The sequence below is a fragment of the Neocloeon triangulifer genome, unplaced genomic scaffold (genome assembly GCF_031216515.1).
Source record: "Neocloeon triangulifer isolate White Clay Creek 2 clone unplaced genomic scaffold, ASM3121651v1 ptg000001l, whole genome shotgun sequence".
Lineage (NCBI taxonomy): Eukaryota > Metazoa > Arthropoda > Insecta > Ephemeroptera > Baetidae > Neocloeon > Neocloeon triangulifer.
The window spans coordinates 8,732,236-8,754,212 of NW_026775544.1; the positions used below are offsets into that span (position 1 = coordinate 8,732,236).

Consider the following 21,977-nt stretch of genomic DNA (forward strand, 5'->3'; position numbering starts at 1 on the left):
AATAATTTTTTGTTTACTTGTCAAAATTAAACTGGAAAGATGATTAAATCAGGATTAAATAGCAAATAGAAAAATAATTGCTTTTATTTATTACCTTACTTTTTCAAATGAAAAGCAACTGAATATTATATCAAAATAACTGATTATTGACATTTTAATTTTACAAAAGAGAACACACACATTGCAGATTTGAAAACAAAAAATTCACAATAAATTCAAAAATTTGAGCAAGCAAAATAGTTATATAAAATGCAAAAGTTTAAATTTATAGGCCTGCTTTATGTGCATAAGACTAACCTTGCAAGTATTGCCATGTTTTAAAATAAAAATAAAAAAATGCCTGGACATGATAGGGTAACTACATTCTTGGTGATGCTTGCTTCTGTAGTAAATGTATAATTATCACACTTTGGAAGTCATTATTAGGTGAGAAATTTTAATGTCACCTTAGATTGAAACGAAAAAAATAATAATTAAAATTTTAGTTTTAGGCATGTCTAAAAATTTAAAGAGGCACAATTGAATTCCATTATTTGGAACAGGGTCTTCCAACATGTAATGCGTCCGTGCAATAAATAATATTGTAGACAAAACACTAGATCCACTAGTTTCTTCCAGTTTGTAGTACACTAACTCTGGAACTTGCGGAGGGCAGCTTTATGTCTTTCTTGCGTAGGGTTTACTTTTTTCTTCAGTTGTTGTATAAGTTCGTGTATTTTCAAGGATGGTCCAACCTTCAGGCCAGTCAAACCCATAATTTCATCTTGACTGAGTTTCAGAAGTCTGCTTCCATCGATTTTCTAAAAGCACCATGGAATTATTATTTATGCTATAGCAGATCATTCAAATTTTGTACCTGATGCTTGAATGCAGTTCCATATGCTTCGCAATCGTTTAAAAATAAAAATGTTTCAACATCATTTGGACCCCAACTTAGAGGATCCAAGTCCTTGGTCTCCAAATTAATTGATGAATCTATTAATCTTGGAATGAATTTCCCAGATTCACTCTGTAACACAAAAATGTTATTCATTAGGACCTACTACCATAAAAAATGACAAGAAGTAATGTACCACATGAAACGTGTCGTCTTCTGAGCATGGTAATGACTGATCGGGACCAGCGGGTTCTTCTGCCATTTCTGGCTCCCAATATGATGGCGATTGACTGGCATCTTTAGGACTCTCAGCTGTTTAAAAAAGTTTGTTGCAAATGTAAATTATGAACAATGGCATTCATACCGGGTCCACCAACTTCATTTAGTTTAGACTTCTTGCTGGGTGGTGACTCTTTAAGAGTCGGTTTCTTTATTAGAGCAATTTTTAACTTCTTTTGTTTCGGTTTCCTTCCCCTTCCTCTCTTGGGACTGATTTTCTTGACCGAAGATAAATCAGCTGCTAAAGAGAGAAAAGTGTTGTTGAAACAATTAAAATGTGAATTCCCAGCCGTCAAAATGAATGAGCGTGCAATATGAAAAAGGTAAACACAAATATGAAAATTTCTCAAACAGACAGTGCACGCATACACGCAGAAATGAAAGCATTTAAGGGAGAGGTTGGTTTAAGTCCATAGGATAGGTTTAGGAAAGGACTGCAAACTCACACGCTGGGTTGATGGAAGGGTGCTCTGAAGCATCTGACAAAGCTTGCTGCTGCCAGAGCCCACCTGATGGTCTTGGTCCTTCAAGCTTGTGTCCGACAAGCTCGCACCAACCTACGGGATACATGTCCGGACTTTCACAATCCAACCACTGGTCATATTCATCCTCCCATCCGTCAAAGTGAATTTTGAGCAGCCGGCCAACAACCCGTGATATTGTACCAACACATATCATCCTCGGGTCCATCAAGTCCGCACACTCTAGTTTCATACCCATAATAAAAGAGTGCGGTGGTGTCTCCTAAATAGCAAAAATTTAGACAATGTGACCAAATAAATAATTGAACACAACCATGTCAACACAGTTGAACAAAGTTAAAGGCACGGCTATAGCTCCAGTCTTTTTTAAATAGAAGTCCCAGTCAAAGTCCTCAGCATAGCCCTGCGGAGGTGTCAGAGGAATTGAATTCATTTCGCAAAAGCCAGCTGGGAAAATGTATGGCGATGTCGAGTGGTAGCAGAACCAGTCTGCTCCTGTTGTATCAGGATCGTAGCTGTCAATTCTGATCATGATGTAGCCATCATTCAATACCTGAAGGAAAGTTCATTAGAATCGTTATATAATTTCTTTGGAATACACTTACTCTCATGACTGTAGCAACACAAATGGCAGAAAGATTTAGAGGGTCGATAGCTTCCAACTTCATGCCGGGTTGTATGTGTGTATCTCCATCATCTGGGTCTTGAAAGAATGGCTTCAGCTGAGCAAATAATTCAGGTCCAGCATCGTTGTCTAAGTATACTCCTGCTTGGCAACGAGAAATGTACTCTGGGTCTGCATCCAAGTTGTGGCCTGTTTTGAGAGCCCACCCGACCGGATGAATTAAAGGCGAGTCTTCATGACACCAAAACCCTAAAAATTAAAAGTGAAATACAAATACATAAAGATAAAAATAATTCTATATTACCAGAGCCATGCTCATCGTCATAATATTTTATGTGCAAACGTTTGCCAACAATCTTTGAAATGGTTGCAACTTTAACCTGGGATATACGACTGCCATCGACTACCTCTAATGTAAGGCCACAACTGTACAGATAATAAAATATTAAAATAATAATTCAAGATAATAAATCTTACGTAAATCTAGATTTAAGGCTATCGTAAATTTTGATAATGAAATTGGTGGGCAGTGTCCTTGCACCAGTAAGTCGCTTCACTAAGAACTGCTTCCAGTCCTTGAACTTGTTCTGGATTGCTGAAAATAATAGAAGTCAGAATTTTACTTTTTAATATGATGTAAAAAAAATCATACAAAACGAGATGTCAAAAACGAGTTCTAAAATTTTACCATTAAAGTGAAAAACTATCTAGATGAGAAACACTTACTTTTTGGAGGAATTAGCGGTTTCCCTCTGCCAGCACACCAACCTACTGGGTGTACAGTTGCTGCGCAAAGATTTACCCAAAAATCCTTGATTGGATCTGGCCCAAATCCCTCATAACGCAACAGAGCTTTGTAGCCTAAACAAAAAATAAAACTGTGTTTAATAAACTGAAAAACATTTTATTCCAAAATTTAAAGTACCTGCTATCCTGAGAACAGTAGCTACCCAGAATGATGCTGGAACACCCTCGGAGAAGTTTTCACAATCAGTGTTTTCAACTTCTACCTTCATGCCAACAACTATGTTGTCCCACAAATCAGATAACGGCGTCTTTCAAAATTTTTAAATTAATGTCTCATATTAACTACGAGTTCAAATTTTCTTACATGCTTAAAGCAAGTAACAGGTGCTGCAGCAAAATCTTGCGCTTCTAACTGCCTTTTCCACTCATACGTGTTTGCCAATTCTGGGCCCTTCCTTTTTATTGGCAAGGGTGGGTCTTCCAGTGGCAAGTGTGACAGCAACGGGGGCAAATTCCCTTGATTCGAAACCAGAGGCTGGGGCTTCGAGGGCGGAGGAGGTGGTGGGGGTGGTGTGGGGGCTGCGGGTTCCTTTGGAATTCGCTTTGCCAACATTTCCATGTCGACGTATTCCTCTTGACTAATTTCCTCTTCCCTCATGGTTGTCTCAGGTTCCTATTAACACCAATTATAACTCTCATAACAAACAGAAAATGCTTTAAGATGATTTTTTTTTTTTTAGATAATAGACGAAGCTGAGCTTGCATGTAAGAATGATTATATGAAATTGACGAGTGTCCTATTAAATGTTACCTCTGGCTGAACTTTCTGCTCGCCTCTGGCACACTCTAAGCTGCAGAACCTTCTTTCTCGAGTGTAAAAAGCGTGCTTTACACCAATGGCACCACACTTTTCACAGACAGCTGAAACAGTTAGCATCTTGGTGAGCTGGTGTCTGGCGACTCAAATTGTAAAAGCATAATTGTGTGGACATTGAAACACAGGTTACCCATTACACCTCCGGGAACCTGGAAAGTTTCAAAAGCATGCGAGCGCAAGCAGGAAAGGACATGCTGGAGGTGATTTGGCTCATCCTTACCCATTCCTTCTTTGACAATGGGGATGACACTGAGATCCGAGTCTTTTTGGTAAGCGATAGGAGTCTTGAGTTTCAAGCCTGGGTGCTTGACAGGTTTGATTTTCTTGGCTGGCACAAAGGTTTGAGTTGAGGTAGTTGAGGTGTTCATCTTGCAGGATGGATGCTCGGCCGAGTAATTTTCGTAATCCTCCTCACCAGAAAACATTACCGGAATGTAGCCGCCGATGGCCTAGAATGGCGACAAAAATCTCCTCTTCATCTCCACCTTTCTTACTCAACAATTCATGGTTCCGCGTTTCTTGGACAGAGCTCATAATGGCTTAAGATAATGGACTAATGGAGGATGAAATCTAAGCTTTGGACCATACCTAATGTATTTATGTATCTACACATTGATAGCATGTTCAAATCTGCAAATTTAAATACAAAAAATTTCATCCCATATGAAATAAAAATGAAATGACATCTAACATTATCATCACATTGGAAAATAATGTTGATGAGGGTGGAGGAAAACATTTAACATATTTACACCAAAAATATGATTACATATTGTGTTTAAAAGGAAGTAAAAGGGTGCATTCAAGAGGTTGAGAGATGATAGCAGGCAATTTAAACTGCCAAGCAGCACCATACAAGAAGGAGGGAACATATTTTGCACAATTGTGTTAATTTTCTAAATTTATATTACCATATTTTGATCATCGTCCATTTCATAGTTAGGTGGAATCGGCGGCACATACAGTCCAGAGGTATAAACTTGAGCTGCAGGGTACTGATGAATTTGCTCTGGAGCAGCAGCAATCAGCATTTTGTTGCCAGACTCTGAGGTTTGCAAGAAATGGTCCCTCATCCAGGACATGTCCACATCTTGGTAACCTGAAAGTTTAATAAATTTTTCATTTCATAAACTTATAATATTTATATAACTAAAATTTATGGTTAAGATAATTCTTCAAGAAATTTAAGAGGCGGAAATGCTTAAGGCGTTGAAAAATCGTGTTAATTCATCTCTCGTTTCTTGCAGCGTTCATTAAGCTGTCTAATGCTATGAAAAATTACCGTCTGGGGTCGCCATTTCCATTTTCAGAGCGCACTGCTTTTGGAAGCGATTGTTGCCGCAGCTTCACGGGGTGCAAATAAAAACTGCACAGCGATTATTAAATCTCGATTTGCTTCTCATGTTAATGATTTGGCATGGATAGGGCAGTGAAAATTGTTCGCAAAAAGTGCACAAACTTGCGTCCAACTTTCGTCGAAACTTTGTTTTGTCCTGTAACCGACTGCAGAGTGAAGAGTTTAGAAAATTAGTTCATAATTTGGCCTGTAGGTAGCGCTAGAAACGAATGAGGCGCTGCGATCTGAGTTACTAAACACGACCCGCTCCAAGCGCTCAAGAATTCCGTTTCCGGTCGCAGTTCCCTTTTCTCTTTTCTGTTTTCTGTTGACAACAGAATTATGTCGTGCAAAATGCTCTACCAAAACTAGGAGATTTATGATCAGTCGCTAGCCGTCACCACTTTGTTATCACGCATCTTAATCACGAAATCAGTGCGCTTTGAGCAAAACTCAAAATTGAATCACTCTGAATTATATTACCCTGTAAATAAGTGAGTGAAAATGACCGACAAATTCAAAGTTGGCGATCTAGTGTTTGCCAAAGTGCGGGGCTATCCGGCATGGCCTGCAAGGGTATGTTATGTTTATAACTTGGAAGATTTAAACAAAAAACCCTGGTGAAGTTAAACGTTTATTTATGTTTATTTACTACCTTATTTGACAGAAATATTTAATTTTTACGTTTAAAAATAAGAAAGTTAACTAAGTTTTTTAAGCAATGTAACTTGAGTTCATTTTTTTTTTGTAATTTAACGAGATATTTCATGTTTCAGGTGAAAAATGTGTTTTCTGATTCTGCTAATGCCAAGAACACAAAGATCGAAGTCTTCTTCTACGGCACCTATGAAACGTATGTATGATGCATAAGAGAGACATATGTATTTTAAATTCGATTGTTGTCAAATGGGTTGAGATATTAACCTAAGTCTAATGAAGTGCAAACTTAGGGTACTGATAAACCCAAAATTAATTTGAAATGTATGCCGACAACCTGCATTTTTAGATATTTCAGTTTGTGCGATTTACATTTCACATCACACTAATCACACTTAATTGTCTCTTATAGACGTTTAATTGTTTGTATCGATTGACGATTTACAAACGTTTCTAGGGCTATTTGTCGCGTTGAAGAGGTCTGTGATTATGAGACCAACAAAGAGAAACTCGGAAAGGTTCAAAAGAGGAAGTTCTTCAAGGAAGCGCTTGAAGAGATTGAAAGCAACCCTAGCACAGATGGTCCTCAAAGGCTTCTGGAAACATCCAGTGACTTTCAAAGAGGTAAAATATTTAAATTACAGCCCAGTTTGAGATTAAAATTTCCATCAAAGATGATGATGATGACGATATGCATGCACTGACTATTGCATTGCCAAAATCTGCCGAAGCAAAGCCTGCGAAGAAGCAGTCCCTTCTGAAAAAGAGAGATTCTGTTGAAACTAGAGAAGTAAATAACATAATATTTTTTATGTCAAATTATTAACATTTCTGTGATTGATCAGGACGATCATCCTGCCAAAAAGAAAGCCAAGAAGAGTGAGACTCCTGAAACGGCTGGTGCTTTAAAAGTGTCACCCTCGTTGCAAGGTGGTGAACCCGAGAGGGTCAGTCGCAGCGGGAGGAAGATCAAACCTAAAAGATTTTTGGACGAAGATGATGGACATGAAGAAGAAAAGTCTGAGAGGAAGAGTATCTCGGAGGAACTCCCTCGAAAAGTTGTAAAGGCGCCGTCTGAGGAGGCAAAGCGAATTGCTACAGTTGCTCCGATTGAGCCAGAAAGAGTCGCTAAGCGAGCTGTACGACTTTCCAGTGCAGAAGCTAAGAAGCCTGCTGAAAAGAGCCCAGCTGTAATATAGAGAGAAATCTAATGACATAAATCATTACAATGTATGTTTCATTTTTAGCCACTGAAAAGCTTGTCGAAAGGAGTAGGTCGAGCTAAGGATTCTGATGACTTCATTCCTCCAACTGCTACGGTGTCTCCAATTGTAGCACCCACTCCTCCTTCTAAGAAGATCCCACAGGTATGTTTATCTTTTGTGGTTTTGATGGTGTATTTTTAATATTGTTCAATAGGAGAACAAGAAAGTCAAAGTGTCCGTCACACAGCAGCAGGCTCAAAAACTTCTGGAGAGTGATAATACTCCAGAAAAGGTGAAAGATGTGCTTAACAAGGAAATCCTAGCAAAACACAAGGAGAAGGAAGAAAACTTGAAGTTTAAGAAAGCAGAGAGAAGGAAATTCAAGCTAATGTAAATTATATAACCAATCTTTTTGCAGAAAGGAACTTATAAATTTTCTTTTCTAGCCATCTTAAGGTTGAGGTCAGGCTGCTACAAATTGACACGATCATCAAGGCAAATCTGAACCTTGATAAAGCAGAAACTAAACCTGTTCTGCAAGTGCTTGATGAGCTAAAAAGCCTGAAGGTGTCACCCATTATGCTGAAAAAGCACCCAGACATTGTCTTTACAATTAAAAAGGTGAACCTTATTTTTTTTTTGTACTGTTGTGCGCTAATAACTTTTTGCTCCCAGCTTCGTAAATATGTGGGGAATTCTAAACAATGGACACAGACGGAGGATCAGAAGGTAAGGAACAAAGATGGGAATTTTTTTCTTTTAAAACATTCCATTTTCTACAGGAAGAGTTCTCAAAAAAAGCTGGAGAAATTAGGCAGAAGGCTTCACAAATATTTGAACATTTCAAGGTACATTCTAGCTATACATTACATTGAAATTTTTCTAAAGTTTACAAATAAAATAGTTTAAGAAATTTAAATAAGATAAATAATTTCAAACAATTTCAGATAGTTCTTTTGGGGTCCAAGGATGCCACAGATGTGAGTGCAAAATTTCTCAAACAGATCAGTGAGCTAAAAGAGAAGACGAAACACCTTACGCCTACCAGATTTGCTGCATTGCTCACAGATCCCTGCTGTAAGTATTTATTTTATTTTGTGTTAATCAGTTCCACAATTTCATAATTTTAAAGCTCCATCTTCCAACTCACAAAAGGATAGAGATAATGTTGGTAAAGAGGATGTCAAGAAAGGTGACGACGGAAGTGACTGCAAGAAGGAGGAAAGCTCTTCTAAAAGTGAAAAAACTGAAGAGAAAGAGAAAAGCAATAATGGTGATCAGGTAAATTTTGCAGACTTTTACTTCAGTAGTTTTTAGAACCTATTTTTTTATAAATCCAAAGGAGAGTGAAAGTCGAGATGAGGACATGTCTGCTGAAGACGTGGACCAGGAAGAAAAAGAGGCAAGTTATTATTTCCTAGAACCTGCCTAGAACCATATATTTTATAAAATTGTGATGCCCGACCAACCTGCACCACTCATCCTCAAAATAATGACTTCAAATTATTAATTTTTTTTTTAATCTTTTCAGATACAAAAAGAGTAGGTTGAAAAATCCTCAAGGTTCTGAATTTGTGGATGAATTATAATATCAGCAAGGTAGCAAAATTTAATTGCATTAACTGTCCTTCAATGCAAAAAGATTAATATTCAATGTAATATTTTGCAAAATAAATTATTATTGTAGAAGTACATTATAAATCTTGAGTTTAGGTCAATTTTAACTGAAAATTGTGAACCTCGTTGGCAAGGTTCGCGCATTAGAAAATTTCGATTGTTGCCGAGCGCTCTGATTGGGTGCAATTTTACTTGCACCCAATCAGAGGGCTCAAACAACAATCGAAAAAATTTTCAATTGTTCTGATGCGCGAACCTTGCTCGTTGGAAAAAAATTATGCATATTGTGTTATTTTGTAGATTAAAGATATGGCAAAACATAATAAAAATCATTAGATATAAAAAAAATCGTGTTTCCGTTTATTAAAAAATATCATTGGTGCATCTTTGAAGTAAAAAAAATCATCTTGAATGCTTATTGGATTATTTAACAAATAAATGCTTGAACAAATTAACTACTTTGATCAATTAATTTAAAGAAATGTAAATGTAGGATGGCAGTGTGATGGTGGGGGAATCATTCCTTTCCTATACGCTTGGCAACAGTGTCTCTCCATTACGCACACATCAAACATAAATTCCTCCATACTTCGTCAAATCCGTCCCAAGTTGTCCCGATCTCGACCATGTTTATACACGGACCTTGGTGCAAAATGGGGAATTAAATTAGAGGCACAGCTTTAAACGCTTCGACTACGGCATGCAGCATTTCGATATTGACGATTAGATGAAGCAAAAATGCCCTGATTATGTACGTATGTTTTCAAAATGATCGTAGTTCACATTTGCAAATTGTGTTCGCTGCATGTTTTCACTCTTTCTCAGCCCTTACAAAATCCCCTGGGCATTATTCTTTTAATTTTTTTACTATACACTTAATTCAATACTGTTGGTTGCAAATTTAAATAATTTTCCTGGGAAAATTTGTGAATTTTTGTCGTTTGTTTACTTAAGAGTCAAATTAAGATCTGATATCTCAGCACTGAAATCACGAAATGAAAATTCCTTAGACCTTGATATTATGGTGCTATTCCCTGGAAAATTCAAACTTCATTTCCTGATAGACTGTAATTTTAATAAAAATTAAACATTTATGAAAAATAATAAAATAAAATAAAAATTATCCGGCACAAAAGCCACAAAACCAAATTTTTTTGAAGGTATATATTTGAACAATATTAATTTTTTTTTTTAATTTTTCAGAAATTCCTTTAAATGGAATTAATAAAATCAAGGGAGAAAATACGCGAATGTCTTCATTAAGCTATCGTCATGAATTCCCAACCATCAAATAATTATATGCCATCTTATGGAGTAGCCACTAAACTGCATAATGGTAAGTGGTCAAATATTATATTCTGTGCTAAAAAATTTAACTAAGTATGAAATGTTATATTCAGATAGTGCCACAAGTGCCTCAAGTTTATCGAAAAAATCAACGACAAATAAAAAAAACGCAACGACCAGTCTCAGTGGCTCGGAGACTGATGTGTCCACTTCGACAGAGAATTTGAGCCAAGAAGAACGATATGTTATCAAGCATACAGCTAGACAGGAACCCCAGGGCCAAGAAAAACAAGAGGTATTATATATTTAAATTGTATAAAAAAATGGTTTCTATTTTTACCTTTCGTAGCCTACCGATGGGTTGACCCATCATTCAGGTCGGCAGCTTAGCTTGGACAATGCCTCCAGTTACAATACTCTAATTATTCATGCAACTGGCGAAGATGGACTTGACCCATGGGCATCACTGTCTCCTTCAAGGTATACTGCGGACTTAAATAAGAAAAAGTATTAAGATATATTTTTAACTTGAATATGTTTACAAATTGCAGGCTCTCTAGTTTGAGAGACAGCTACATTTCTGCCACATCAAGTCACTCCAAAGCAAGTTTCCCATCATCATCTGCCTCTTCATCTCCCACTTTGGCAAGCACCACTCAAGGGCAAACTCGAGAAATAAATGAGATTCCAGACGATTACTTGAGTCAATCTCACATCCTGAAACATTTAGCCAAAGAAATGAAGGTCGTCGCACCCGATATGAAGGAGGACTATGAAACAAATCCTCCACGAAGGCTCCTTCTTCTGGACCTTTCTGCAGAGACTCACTCTCGAATAACTGGGCATCGATATTCAACCCCAATTTATGCCTCGGCTCCCATCGACGTCCAAGGAAAATTAGCATTGAGCAGATCTCAACCTGATCTTACTCAAATTGAGGTTGCCAAAGTTGTACAAGAAAGAACCAGCAATTCCATGCACAGGCAGAACGTTAAGAACAAGTCAGGTACTCTTAAAACAGAAGTCGATTGGCCAGCATCGGAGATGATTCAGTTGCTCGTGAAAGAAAATAGTTCGCTTAAGACCGAGCTTGAGATGTGTTACAAAAAAGTTGCCAAAAGTCAAAAGGTAGACTTCAATTTTATTTAGCCTTGTATTAAATTTTTAATATTTTTTAGCTGGAAGAAGAGGTAACAAATATTCACAGATCTCACCAAGAGCTCATGCAGTCTTCTGAGCGAAGGGAAAAACTTGAGCGAGCAGCCCGACAACGTTTGCAGGAGGACAACCGCATGCTTCGGCAGCAATATGAGCTACTGCTAGCTCAAATGGAGTCGCCACTTTCTGGAGGCACAGCGTCAAATTCGACAGAAGAAATTCTCATATTGAAGCGTGAAATTGGCAAAAGGGACACCATGTTGGCTCAACTGATGGCGCAAAACAAAGAACTTACCGGGTGCCGAGAACGACAAGATATTGAATTGGCAGCCCAAAGAGCCACCCTACAGGAGCAGCGGACTCACATAGATATTCTCGACACTGCTCTCACCAATGCGCAGGCAAATGTGATGCGTTTGGAAGAGGAGTGTCGAAAGAGGCAGCTTTATGAAGAAAGGGTTGTCCAGCTCCAACAAAATCTGAGCTCTTTACAACTGGCAAGGGACAAACTTGAGGGTGAAATGAATGATCTCCGTCTTTCTAGAAGAGCCAATAACGCCACTGCACAAGGAGGAATGTTGAGTAGCGGTCAGTACAAATATTTTTGTTTCTTATTCCATTATTTTAATAAAAATTTACATCAGATAAAAAAATTGATCCAAATGGCCAAAGTCTGGAAGTTCAGGAATTGTTGCTAAAAATACGGGAGAGAGACGAACGGCTTGTGGCTCTGGAAAATGAAGTCACTCGATGGCAGCAGTGGTATTTGGAAGAAAATGCTATGCGGCAGGTAGTCATAGATGCTGCGAGCATACCAAAAGACGCAAAGATTGCTGCTTTGGAGAAGACAAGCCAAGAATCCGAGAGGCTCATGGCTGAAGCGAGAACGGACAAAATCAGGCAACTGGACGAACTACATGCAGCCCAGCGGCGTCTTGCCAATGTTGAAGGACGATCGCGTGAATTGGAGTCAAAGCTGGCAGAAAAAGAGGCGATGATCAAAGTTCTGCAGCAACAGCACCACTCGATTGCCAGCAGTGGGTCTGTGTTGTCTAGAGCTTCACCACATCTTCATCACAGCAGCAGCAGTAGTTTTCACCGACAACCAAGCCCATCCCCAATGAGCAGCATCATGCTTTCCTCATTAGCTGGGAAAAGTAGCCCATTAACAAGTGATCTAGGAGCAGCAGTGACAAGCTCCACAACTACTCTCAGCTCTCTCCCCAGAGGACTTTGCAACATAAGAAGCTCTAGTAATATTGTAGAGTTAAAATCATTTTCCCCTATTCATCTTTAATTTCAAACAGGTCTAGGTTTCCAAAGATCGTCATCTGTCGTAGCAGATTACGGTACATCCTCTGGTCCTCCGTCTACCACCTCGTCCAGTTCGCCCATGATTTCAAACCCAACCAAAAATGCAACAGCAAGTTCTTCCCTAAGCCGCAGCTACAACGAAGACACCAGAAGTTTGGACGAGCAGTTACAAGGACTTGACTCGCAACTTCTGAGCGGGGTGAGCAAATAAAGTCACTAAAAATGTGTTAGTTTCACTATAAGCATGATATTTTTTTTTGTGTTCTTTGAGTGCAGTGTGATGTGCCTAACATGCCAATACCTTAACATCCTTGAATTGTGTTTCTTCCATACCATATATTACTTTATTTCTAGAATTTTTTTTCTTACTATTGTGGAAACCACATAATATAACAGCTTACGTGTGGATTGGAACTAAAATTCATGAAAAATTTCAACTGTTTCTAAAACAATTGTTTTCTCTTATTCTTTTCTTCTCCACTTCGTCTCGTGCCTGGCGTAACGCACACATCACATCTGCACTCAAAAAACCGGTGAAAATTCTTCAACACAGAGAGTCCTATGCTGTTTTTCAGGGCTCTATAATAGGGGCATTGCAGCAAGAAAAGAAGGACTATCCCAACCACTACTGGTGGGTTTGAAGCGTCGTCCTCCCTTGAACCCCAGAGATGACTACAAAACACTCGACAGTGACAAGGATTCTTCGTCTGGCGTGTACAACCGCTACAAGTCGGCCTCTCCCTCTGGCAAGCAATTCCATTCTCGCTACAGTCCCAATCCTACTGGTTCGCTGCCTCCGACTCCTCCTTTGAACGACAATGAGCTCTATTTCATGCAACGATATTCTAACAAGAGCAGTCTACCGCCGACTCCACCATCGTCTTCCAGCAAGGACAGCTACTTCCGTTACAACCCAGCTTCACTGCCCCCGACACCGCCTCCTCCGTGTATGGAGGATCGTCATCACAAATCTTCGTCACTTCACGAAACATCAAAGTGCAACCACGAAATAATGCTGCTTGAGAAACAGGGAAGGGCGTCCCAAAAGCAAAGAAGGAGTTCTGCAGGTTCCCAGGCTAGTTCGGACGACATGAACTCGAGTCGTTTGTGTCTGCCCTCTGCCATACCAAGGCCTAAATCAAGACCTCTCGAGTCTCCTCCGTCAACCCCAACAAAGATGAATCGCAAGGGAGGTTACAACCGATTGGAAGAAGCGACCAGCAAGGAGAGCCTGAATTCAACACTTCCCAGCAACAATGTAGCATCTAAGCTTCGTCTCTTCCAGCAGTCAAGCAAATCCAAGTCATCATTCAACTCGTCAAGAGAAAAGTTGAATTCGGGAATGAAATATCGCATCCAGTTGTAATTTTTTCAAAGCTGGACCAATTAAGTCTAAACCTTTTTTGCTGATTTAACATTTTTATTTTTATTAATAGAGTTCAATCAGAGTGAATAACTTCTCGTAGAGCAAATTTAATATTTTAACAAAAAATCAAATGTGGGATATTCACGTGCTAAGTTAGCTTATAGGTTCTGCTGCTGCTTGCTTGGCATGTGAATATCCCCCAATATCATTTACATTACTGCGAAAATAATGTTTGTATCAAGTCTAACTCTTTATCTAAATTTTGTTTCAAGATTCAAGATGCTATCTTTTTTTTTTTTAATAGAGCTTGAAATAATCCTTGATGAAGCAACAACTACTCTAAAATGTTATAAGCAATACAGCTGCTCGTCAGTGCCTTTAAACGTTTGATATAAAAAAGTGGTGGAACTTGGTAAAATCAAATGCCTTACATGCTGTGTCAAATCTAAAAACCCAAAAAGCATGCCTATTGGCGTAATTATTATTGAGATATTCTTCAATTTTTAATAAAACCTTATTTAGCATAATATTTAATACTGCACATTTGATTTGATCATGTTCAAACTCGGTGTCAGTCTGTGCGTGCCTGTTTACTGCATCATACACTTTTGTGTAATCAATTAAATCCTGTTCCTTTAGGTCATTATTTTAGTTCAGTTGATATAAGTATTAATACTCTTTATTAATAAACACTTGACGATTTCATTCCTTTGTGTTTTCTTCAGAACAATTGAAGTACCCTAATGCACATTAAAAATAAATACTTAGAATATTTTTTTTTATAATACCTATCTGATACCTATGAAGATAAAAATATTTACAGTATTAAATAAATAAATTTCTAATAATTTGATTGACAAAAACAATTTTGAAGGCCCTTATTTGTTATTAAATATTCTAAATTTTGATAGAATTACGAGGATAACATTTTCAAAAGAAAAATCGTGGTGAATGAGATAATAAATTAAAGCAATGCGAAATAATTCGCGATAAAAATATAAACTTTTTGCACTTATCGCGCGCGGCACTGTTCAGCTCGGTTCAGCTACATACCGTGGCGCTGCGTGCGTTTTTTTATACACGTAACCTGCCGGCAAAAACAAAAACATCTTTGCAGCAAGCAAAAAGCTTTGCAGCTGCAAGCAATTTTTGTTTTTTCTTCGAGGCAGGGACGGCACGATTGAAGAGTGAAGCATAATATAAAGTCGCAGGCGATATTATTTTGCGATCAGTAGTAATTTGGCCACAACAACAAGCTGTGGATAGTATTTCAGAGTCGTCAAAATGCTTTTTAAAAGGCTATGTTTGGCACCATCAATAATTCTCTCTCTGACTGCTTCGTTCGTAGCAGCGCACGAGGACACAGCAGAAAGTGTCTCGTACACCACGGACGCTTTCAAAGAAGAGGTCGCCAAGAAAAATCACTTTGTCATGTTTTATGCTCCATGGTTCGTTCGAAAAAAAAACTTTCAAAGTGCTATTTTGATTTTGGCCATTTTGCAGGTGTGAACATTGCAAACGACTCGGACCTACGTGGAATAATCTTGCCAAGAAATTTGGCGTTGGCGACGATGCTGAGGTTGTCATCGCCCAAGTCGACTGCACAGTAGAAACTGCTCTCTGTTCAGAAAATGACGTCACAGGCTACCCAACGTATACTTTATAACAAAAATTGGTTAATGATATTTTACACATTTTCAAATTTGCAGATTGAAGTTCTTCAAAGCAGGTGAAAGCGATGGAGTGAAATTTAGAGGATCACGTGATAGCAGTACCCTGAAGTCATTTATCTTTGAGCAACTGGGGAAAAAAGTAAATAATTTTTAATTGCTTAATCTTAATGACAATTATTGTCATAAAATTTTAAAAGATAAAAATTAATTTTTTTTGTAAACAGGATGATGATGATAATGATGTGTGGCGCCCTTGTGTGCAAAATTGTTCAGTTGGCACACCTTGCCAACTGCCCTTGTTATTCTCTCCGTTTGTTGCCAAGAGCAACCGCGCACCTCTCAATTTGTGCGTTCTTCGCCCCTGTTTTCAACCCTTTAATTAGGGGTAAGCTTATTCATGCTATGATTTAATCAATCTTCATTAATTTCTCTTTAATTTGGTGTATAATATGTCAGAGTTGCTTAAAGATTTATATGTGTATTTTTAAATTAGAAAAAGTCTAATGTGCAGAAAGAATTTTCAAGAATTTCAAATTTTAATTTTAAATTTGCATAAATACTGATTGTATTTGTTTTTCCAGTTTGAATATATGAAGAAAAACGGATTTCTGGTGTTTCTCTGCTGCTAAACCCCATAACTGGTGACTACCCGACATTCGAACACGGAATGGAGACCGGCAACGAAGACAACCAGAATCTCGGTTCTCCGCAGAGGAATCTGCTCCTGTTTCCTCCACAACAGCAGCAGCCGCTCCAGTCACATCGCCAGCAGCCGCAAGAGCAGCCGCAGCAGCCGCAAGAGCAGCAACAGCAGCAACAGCAGATCATTTCTGACCAAATGACAGGCCAAGTGCAGCAGTCGCATTTTGTCAATCACGTATCGGTTCGAATTCCCTCTTTTTGGAAAAATGATCCAGAGTCTTGGTTTGAGATTGCAGATGCCCAGTTCCACCTTGCCAAAATCACTAGCCAGGAAACTAAGTACTCCCATGTCATCAGCAACCTGTCCTACGAGGTGCATGCAGAACTTCGTGATATCATTCGAGCTCGTCCCGCCACTGGACAGTACGATTACCTCAAAGATGCTGTCATCAAGCGACTTGCTCCAACAAATGAGCAAAAGCTGCGCCAGCTGCTCACTCAAGCCGAGATTGGGGACAAGACTCCAGCCCAATTCTTCAGGTACCTAGAAGCTCTTGCTGGAAATTCCATGACGAGTGATGCTTTGCGCACCATCTGGATCGATCGACTTCCTCCAGCATATGGTCCTCTTCTTTCAACACTGACTGGCCTTCGTCTGGAACAACTTGCTGAAGTTGCAGACAAGATTGCACTCTCCATGGCAGGTCAGAAGACTTCAGTGAACGCAGTTTCTTCAACCAACACGACCGAGGACATCATGCGATTCTTGGAGAAAAAACTGGATGCTCTCTTTGCAGAGAAATTTGAGGTTCACGCTGTTGCCCAAAACAGGTCACGCTCTACAAATCGCAGCAAGTCCAAGAGCAGACAACAGAGAAGTCGCTCTCGAGGAGACCCTCTGGTTGATGGTGTCTGTCTCTACCACCGCACCTTCGGCGCCAAGGCTCGAAAATGCCTCGATGGCTGCAGCAAGGCCACCAACAAGCCGGAAAACAAGAAGAGCGGGCAGTAGACGCGGCCGATGCTCGCTCAGCGCCACAACGCCGCATTTTCATTCAAGATAAAAATTCTAAACATAAATTTTTGATTGATACAGGCTCGGACGTTTGCGTGTTCCCAAAAACCCAAGTTAAGATGTCCCAACCCAAGAATGGCTACACACTGACTGCGGCAAATGGCACCCCTATCAGCACCTATGGCACAGTTTCACTCACCCTCAACCTTGGACTGCGACGAAACTTTACCTGGAAATTCATCGTGGCTGACGTCGACAAGCCCATCATTGGCACAGATTTTCTCAGCTTTTTCGACCTTGCTGTTGATGTCAAGAGGAAGAAATTGCTGGACAGCTTGACGCATGTTTCTGCACCTGGATTTTCTACTACCTCAGAAATTTCCAGTGTTCTCACCATCACTGGCGAAAGCATCTACCACGACATTCTGCGGAACTTCCCCGACTTGGTCAAGCCCGCAGGTGTTCGCAGAGAGGTCAAGCATGCAGTTGAGCACCACATTTTCACCACTCCAGGACCTCCTGAGCACGCCAGAGCGCGTCGACTGGACCCTGAACGTCTTGAAGCTGCTAAGAAAATTTTCAACGAGATGCTGGAGGACGGCACCTGTCGCCCTTCCAAAAGTCCTTGGGCCTCACCTTTGCACATGGTACCCAAGAAAGATGGCACCTGGCGTCCCTGTGGTGATTACGTGAAACTGAACTCTCGCACTGAGCCAGACCGGTACCCAATCAGACACATTCATGACTTCACACAGAACCTTTCTGGCTGCACAATTTTCTCAAAAATCGACCTTGTTCGTGCCTACAACCAAATTCCTGTCTACGCCGACGACATTGCCAAAACTGCCATCATCACTCCTTTTGGCTTATTTGAATTTCCTTTCATGACCTTTGGCCTGAGCAACGCTGGACAGACATTTCAGCGTTTTATGGACGAGATTACACGAGATCTGCCCTTTGTTTTCCCGTATCTTGACGACTTGCTGATTGCTTCTAGGAATCCAGAGGAGCACGCCGAGCACCTACGAATCCTCTTTGAGCGCCTCAGCCAGTACGGCGTCTTGCTGAATCCTCAGAAGTGCGTTTTCGGCGTCCCTGAGGTTGACTTTTTGGGTTACAGGATCACCTCAGCTGGAATCAAACCGCTGCCAGAACGAGTTGAAGCTATCAACAACTTCCCAAAGCCAGTCACTGTTCAGGAACTTCGCCGCTTCCTGGGAATGCTGAATTATTACCACAGATTCCTTCCCTCTGCAGCCAAAGACCAACGAGAACTGAGTAAAATTCTCCTGGTTTCAGGAAAAACCAAGAAGGCACCCCTGATTTGGACAGCTGAAGCAGAGACTTCCTTCGACCTCTGCAAATCCACCCTGGCAAACTGCACTCTCCTGGCTCACCCACAACAGGGCTGCCCACTCGCCATCGTCACCGACGCCTCGGACTTTGCCATGGGCGGCGCCCTGCAGCAGAAAGTGGACAACGAGTGGCAACCTCTTGGTTTCTTCTCCCGGCGCCTCTCCCCAGCTCAACAAAAATACAGCCCTTACGACCGAGAACTTCTTGCAATCTACGAGACTGTCAAGTACTTCAGGTACATGCTGGAGGCGCGCCCTTTCACCATCTTCACTGACCACAAGCCGCTGATTTTTTCACCAAACAAGAACAGCACCACTGCCTCTCCGAGACAGACTCGCCACCTGGACTTCATTTTTCAGTTCAGCACCGATATCCAGCATATTTCTGGCATGTTGAACGTCGTGGCCGACACTCTCTCCAGGGTCAACCAAATTTCTGCACCCCCTGTCCACTTCGAGGACCTGGCCAGGGAGCAGGAAGACGACCCTGAGCTGAAAAATCTGATGAAAAATGGAACTGCTCTCCAACTGGAAAAGGTTGACATTCCTGGTTCAGATATGAAAATTTATTGTGACACTTCCACAGGAAAACCTCGACCCTTCCTCACACCAAGTTTCAGAAGACAAGTTTTTGACCGGCTCCACTCTCTGAGCCATCCTGGTGGTCGCGCCTCAGCTAAACTCATCTGCAACCGGTTCATTTGGCCAGGCGCTGCAAAGGACATCACCTACTGGTCCAAGAACTGCATCCCCTGCCAGTCGAGTAAAATCTCACGCCATGTCAAAACACCCCTGGAGCGCCACCCTCTCCCTTCTGCAAGGTTTGCCGTGCTGAACATCGACCTGGTTGGCCCACTTCCTCTCTCCGGAGACAACAAGTACTGTCTCACCGTGGTTGATCGTTTCACTCGCTGGTGCGAAGCGTTTCCCATTTCGGACATCCATGCTGAAACTGTCTGCAGAACGCTTTACAACAACTGGGTTTGTCGGTTTGGCTGCCCAGAAACTGTGATTACTGATCAAGGACGTCAATTCACAAGCGACCTGTTTCAGAAATTTGCTCAACTCTTTGGCATCAGACTGTCCAGGACAACAGCCTACCATCCTCAGTGCAATGGAATGGTTGAGAGATTTCATCGCACCATAAAGGCTGCCATCGAATGCCACGAAGATGAAAGCTGGCCGGACAGCCTTCCGACAGTTCTGTTTGGCCTGCGCTCCATTTACAACGAGGACCTTGGCTGCACACCGGCGGAGATGGTTTACGGCGAAACTCTCCGACTGCCAGGTGAATTTCTCTCAGGATCAGCAGAAACCACCCTCGGCGCCCCTGAGCTGGTTCGTCAACTTCGAGAACGTTTCGATTCCCTTCGACCAGTCGCGCCCTCCTGGCACTCAACTCCGAAGTACTTTGTCTTCAAGGACTTGGACACCACGCAAAGCGTTTTCCTGCGCACCGACCTGGTCCGAGGATCACTTCAGCGCCCCTACACCGGCCCGCACCAAGTCTTGGAACGAGCTGAGAAAACTTTCAAGATTTTGGTGCGTGGCAAGCCGATGGTCGTCTCCAAGGACCGCCTCAAACCTGCCTATGTCCTGAAAGATGATCAACCTGAGCCAAGTGCTCCACCAATTGTTGTCTGCCCGGCGCCTCCGAAGCCGATTGAGCCTCCACCGGCACCGGCAGTGCAAGCAAAGAACACTCCTCCTCCTCCAGTGACAACTCGATACGGCCGTCGAGTGAAGTTCATCATTCCGCCCAAACCGTGACCTCCGGTCGTCCTGCGGGGGGCTCCTGTGGCGCCCTTGTGTGCAAAATTGTTCAGTTGGCACACCTTGCCAACTGCCCTTGTTATTCTCTCCGTTTGTTGCCAAGAGCAACCGCGCACCTCTCAATTTGTGCGTTCTTCGCCCCTGTTTTCAACCCTTTAATTAGGGGTAAGCTTATTCATGCTATGATTTAATCAATCTTCATTAATTTCTCTTTAATTTGGTGTATAATATGTCAGAGTTGCTTAAAGATTTATATGTGTATTTTTAAATTAGAAAAAGTCTAATGTGCAGAAAGAATTTTCAAGAATTTCAAATTTTAATTTTAAATTTGCATAAATACTGATTGTATTTGTTTTTCCAGTTTGAATATATGAAGAAAAACGGATTTCTGGTGTTTCTCTGCTGCTAAACCCCATAGATGAATCAAAGGTTGGAACTAGACAAAACAAGTTAGTAGACCTCACCCAAGACACTTTCAATGATCACGTGAAGTCTGGAAAGCATTTCGTCAAATTCTATGCACCTTGGTGTGGACATTGTCAGGTTTGTATTGAAAACACATATTGATATGAAATATTGGCTTATTGGCTCCTGTAATTTACAGAACTTGGCACCAACATGGGAGGAGCTTGCCCAGAGCTTAGATGAATCCCTCGGAGTGTCAGTAGGCAAAATCGACTGCACACTTCACAAGGGTGTTTGCAACGAATTCGAGGTGAAAGGCTACCCTACCATGCTTTGGATTGAGGACGGAAAAAAGGTGATATTTAAATTAAAAAAAAAAATACAGTAATTAAATAATTTTGAGGTAGATTGAGAAGTACCAAGGTGCAAGGTCCTTGAATGATTTGAAGGATTATGTCTTGAGAAAATCCTCGTCTGATAACAAAGGCCAGACAGCGGCGCCTGTAGTCAGTGAATCATCTCCAGTCCTCAGCTTGACTGGCAGCAGCTTTGATTCCAGTATTGATACAGGCGTGACCTTTGTCAAATTCTATGCCCCGTGGTGTGGACATTGCAAGCGAATGGCTACTACCTGGGAGGACTTGGCTCAAAAATTCAAGGAGAATCCTAGCGTGCAAATCGCAAAGGTTGATTGCACATTGGAAGAAAACAAGGAGCTCTGCAGTGCACAAGAGGTATTATTGTCTTTATCAGATTGAAGCATTTTAATATATATTTGTCATATTTGTTATTTCAGGTCAATGGATTTCCAACTGTGTTCATCTACAGAGACGGAGAGAAAATTACGGAGTATAATGGCTCCAGGTCTCTAGATGATCTCTATCAATTTGTCTTAAAACACTCTGAAGCAAAGGACAAAGACGAACTTTAAAAATTTGAATTGTCTGTTTTCATTTTAAGTGTTGATTTTGCTTTTGAGTTAAAATTTTTGGAGCTGTTGTTGCGTCCCGAGGTTTCTAAATGTAGGTTTTCAATACAAAGTTCACACGCAAAGGCCACAAATACTAATAAGTCTTGGAACTTATACTGTCTTTAATAATAAAAATTCCCCAAAATAAAATGTATTTTATTATTTAATTTGCTGTAAAATTAATAATACAAAGTATGTTGTTTGAAAATTATAATTTCTTTGCAGAATTTGGAAATTAATATCATGTATTTATTAATATAGTAATGCTACAGAAAATAAAATTAATTCTATAGCGTTCTATAGCAAAAGAATATTAC

The 21,977-nt window shown here is 40.5% G+C and overlaps 5 protein-coding genes across 10 annotated transcripts; 4 read left to right on the plus strand and 1 right to left on the minus strand.

Annotated features, from left to right (window-relative positions):
- Positions 1-107: 107 nt before the first annotated feature.
- On the minus strand, positions 108-5,406 carry LOC132199078 (polycomb protein Sfmbt-like). Of its 5 annotated transcripts, none has more exons than XM_059623547.1 (16): positions 5,170-5,406; positions 4,799-4,986; positions 4,108-4,336; positions 3,822-3,931; positions 3,375-3,683; positions 3,189-3,318; positions 2,990-3,124; positions 2,741-2,858; positions 2,568-2,689; positions 2,244-2,512; positions 1,952-2,191; positions 1,666-1,900; positions 1,242-1,394; positions 1,074-1,189; positions 857-1,009; positions 108-800 (listed from the first exon to the last, which is right to left on the minus strand). In XM_059623547.1, the coding sequence occupies exons 1-16, from the start codon at positions 5,189-5,191 to the stop codon at positions 630-632; spliced, it is 2,700 nt and encodes an 899-aa protein (XP_059479530.1). In that variant the 5' UTR covers positions 5,192-5,406; the 3' UTR covers positions 108-629. The 5 variants fall into 5 exon arrangements, with proteins under 5 accessions (XP_059479530.1, XP_059479521.1, XP_059479513.1 ...); XM_059623538.1 differs by having other exon boundaries at positions 1,242-1,397; XM_059623530.1 differs by having other exon boundaries at positions 1,603-1,900.
- A 116-nt stretch (positions 5,407-5,522) lies between these two features.
- LOC132199095 (PC4 and SFRS1-interacting protein-like) lies at positions 5,523-9,027 on the plus strand. The gene is made up of 14 exons (XM_059623569.1): positions 5,523-5,799; positions 6,000-6,076; positions 6,338-6,504; positions 6,555-6,670; positions 6,726-7,070; positions 7,128-7,247; positions 7,300-7,475; positions 7,532-7,706; positions 7,761-7,814; positions 7,868-7,933; positions 8,033-8,162; positions 8,218-8,366; positions 8,428-8,487; positions 8,617-9,027. Exons 1-14 carry the CDS (start codon positions 5,728-5,730, stop codon positions 8,629-8,631), a joined length of 1,722 nt encoding a protein of 573 aa, XP_059479552.1. The 5' UTR covers positions 5,523-5,727; the 3' UTR covers positions 8,632-9,027.
- Positions 9,028-9,243: 216 nt separating this feature from the next.
- On the plus strand, positions 9,244-14,532 carry LOC132194606 (angiomotin-like). 2 transcript variants are annotated; one of them, XM_059616000.1, is made up of 9 exons: positions 9,244-9,453; positions 9,906-10,038; positions 10,103-10,284; positions 10,339-10,469; positions 10,541-11,117; positions 11,168-11,735; positions 11,792-12,400; positions 12,455-12,660; positions 13,015-14,532. In XM_059616000.1, the coding sequence occupies exons 2-9, from the start codon at positions 9,975-9,977 to the stop codon at positions 13,825-13,827; spliced, it is 3,150 nt and encodes a 1,049-aa protein (XP_059471983.1). In that variant the 5' UTR covers positions 9,244-9,453; positions 9,906-9,974; the 3' UTR covers positions 13,828-14,532. The 2 variants fall into 2 exon arrangements, with proteins under 2 accessions (XP_059471983.1, XP_059471992.1); XM_059616009.1 differs by having other exon boundaries at positions 13,037-13,247.
- A 378-nt stretch (positions 14,533-14,910) lies between these two features.
- LOC132193795 (thioredoxin domain-containing protein 5-like) lies at positions 14,911-16,009 on the plus strand. Its single transcript, XM_059614689.1, has 4 exons — positions 14,911-15,275; positions 15,331-15,480; positions 15,537-15,639; positions 15,725-16,009. Exons 1-4 carry the CDS (start codon positions 15,112-15,114, stop codon positions 15,881-15,883), a joined length of 576 nt encoding a protein of 191 aa, XP_059470672.1. The 5' UTR covers positions 14,911-15,111; the 3' UTR covers positions 15,884-16,009.
- Positions 16,010-20,802: 4,793 nt separating this feature from the next.
- Positions 20,803-21,621, plus strand: LOC132193019 (thioredoxin domain-containing protein 5). The gene is made up of 4 exons (XM_059613350.1): positions 20,803-20,823; positions 20,890-21,045; positions 21,098-21,424; positions 21,487-21,621. Exons 1-4 carry the CDS (start codon positions 20,803-20,805, stop codon positions 21,619-21,621), a joined length of 639 nt encoding a protein of 212 aa, XP_059469333.1.
- Positions 21,622-21,977: the final 356 nt, after the last annotated feature.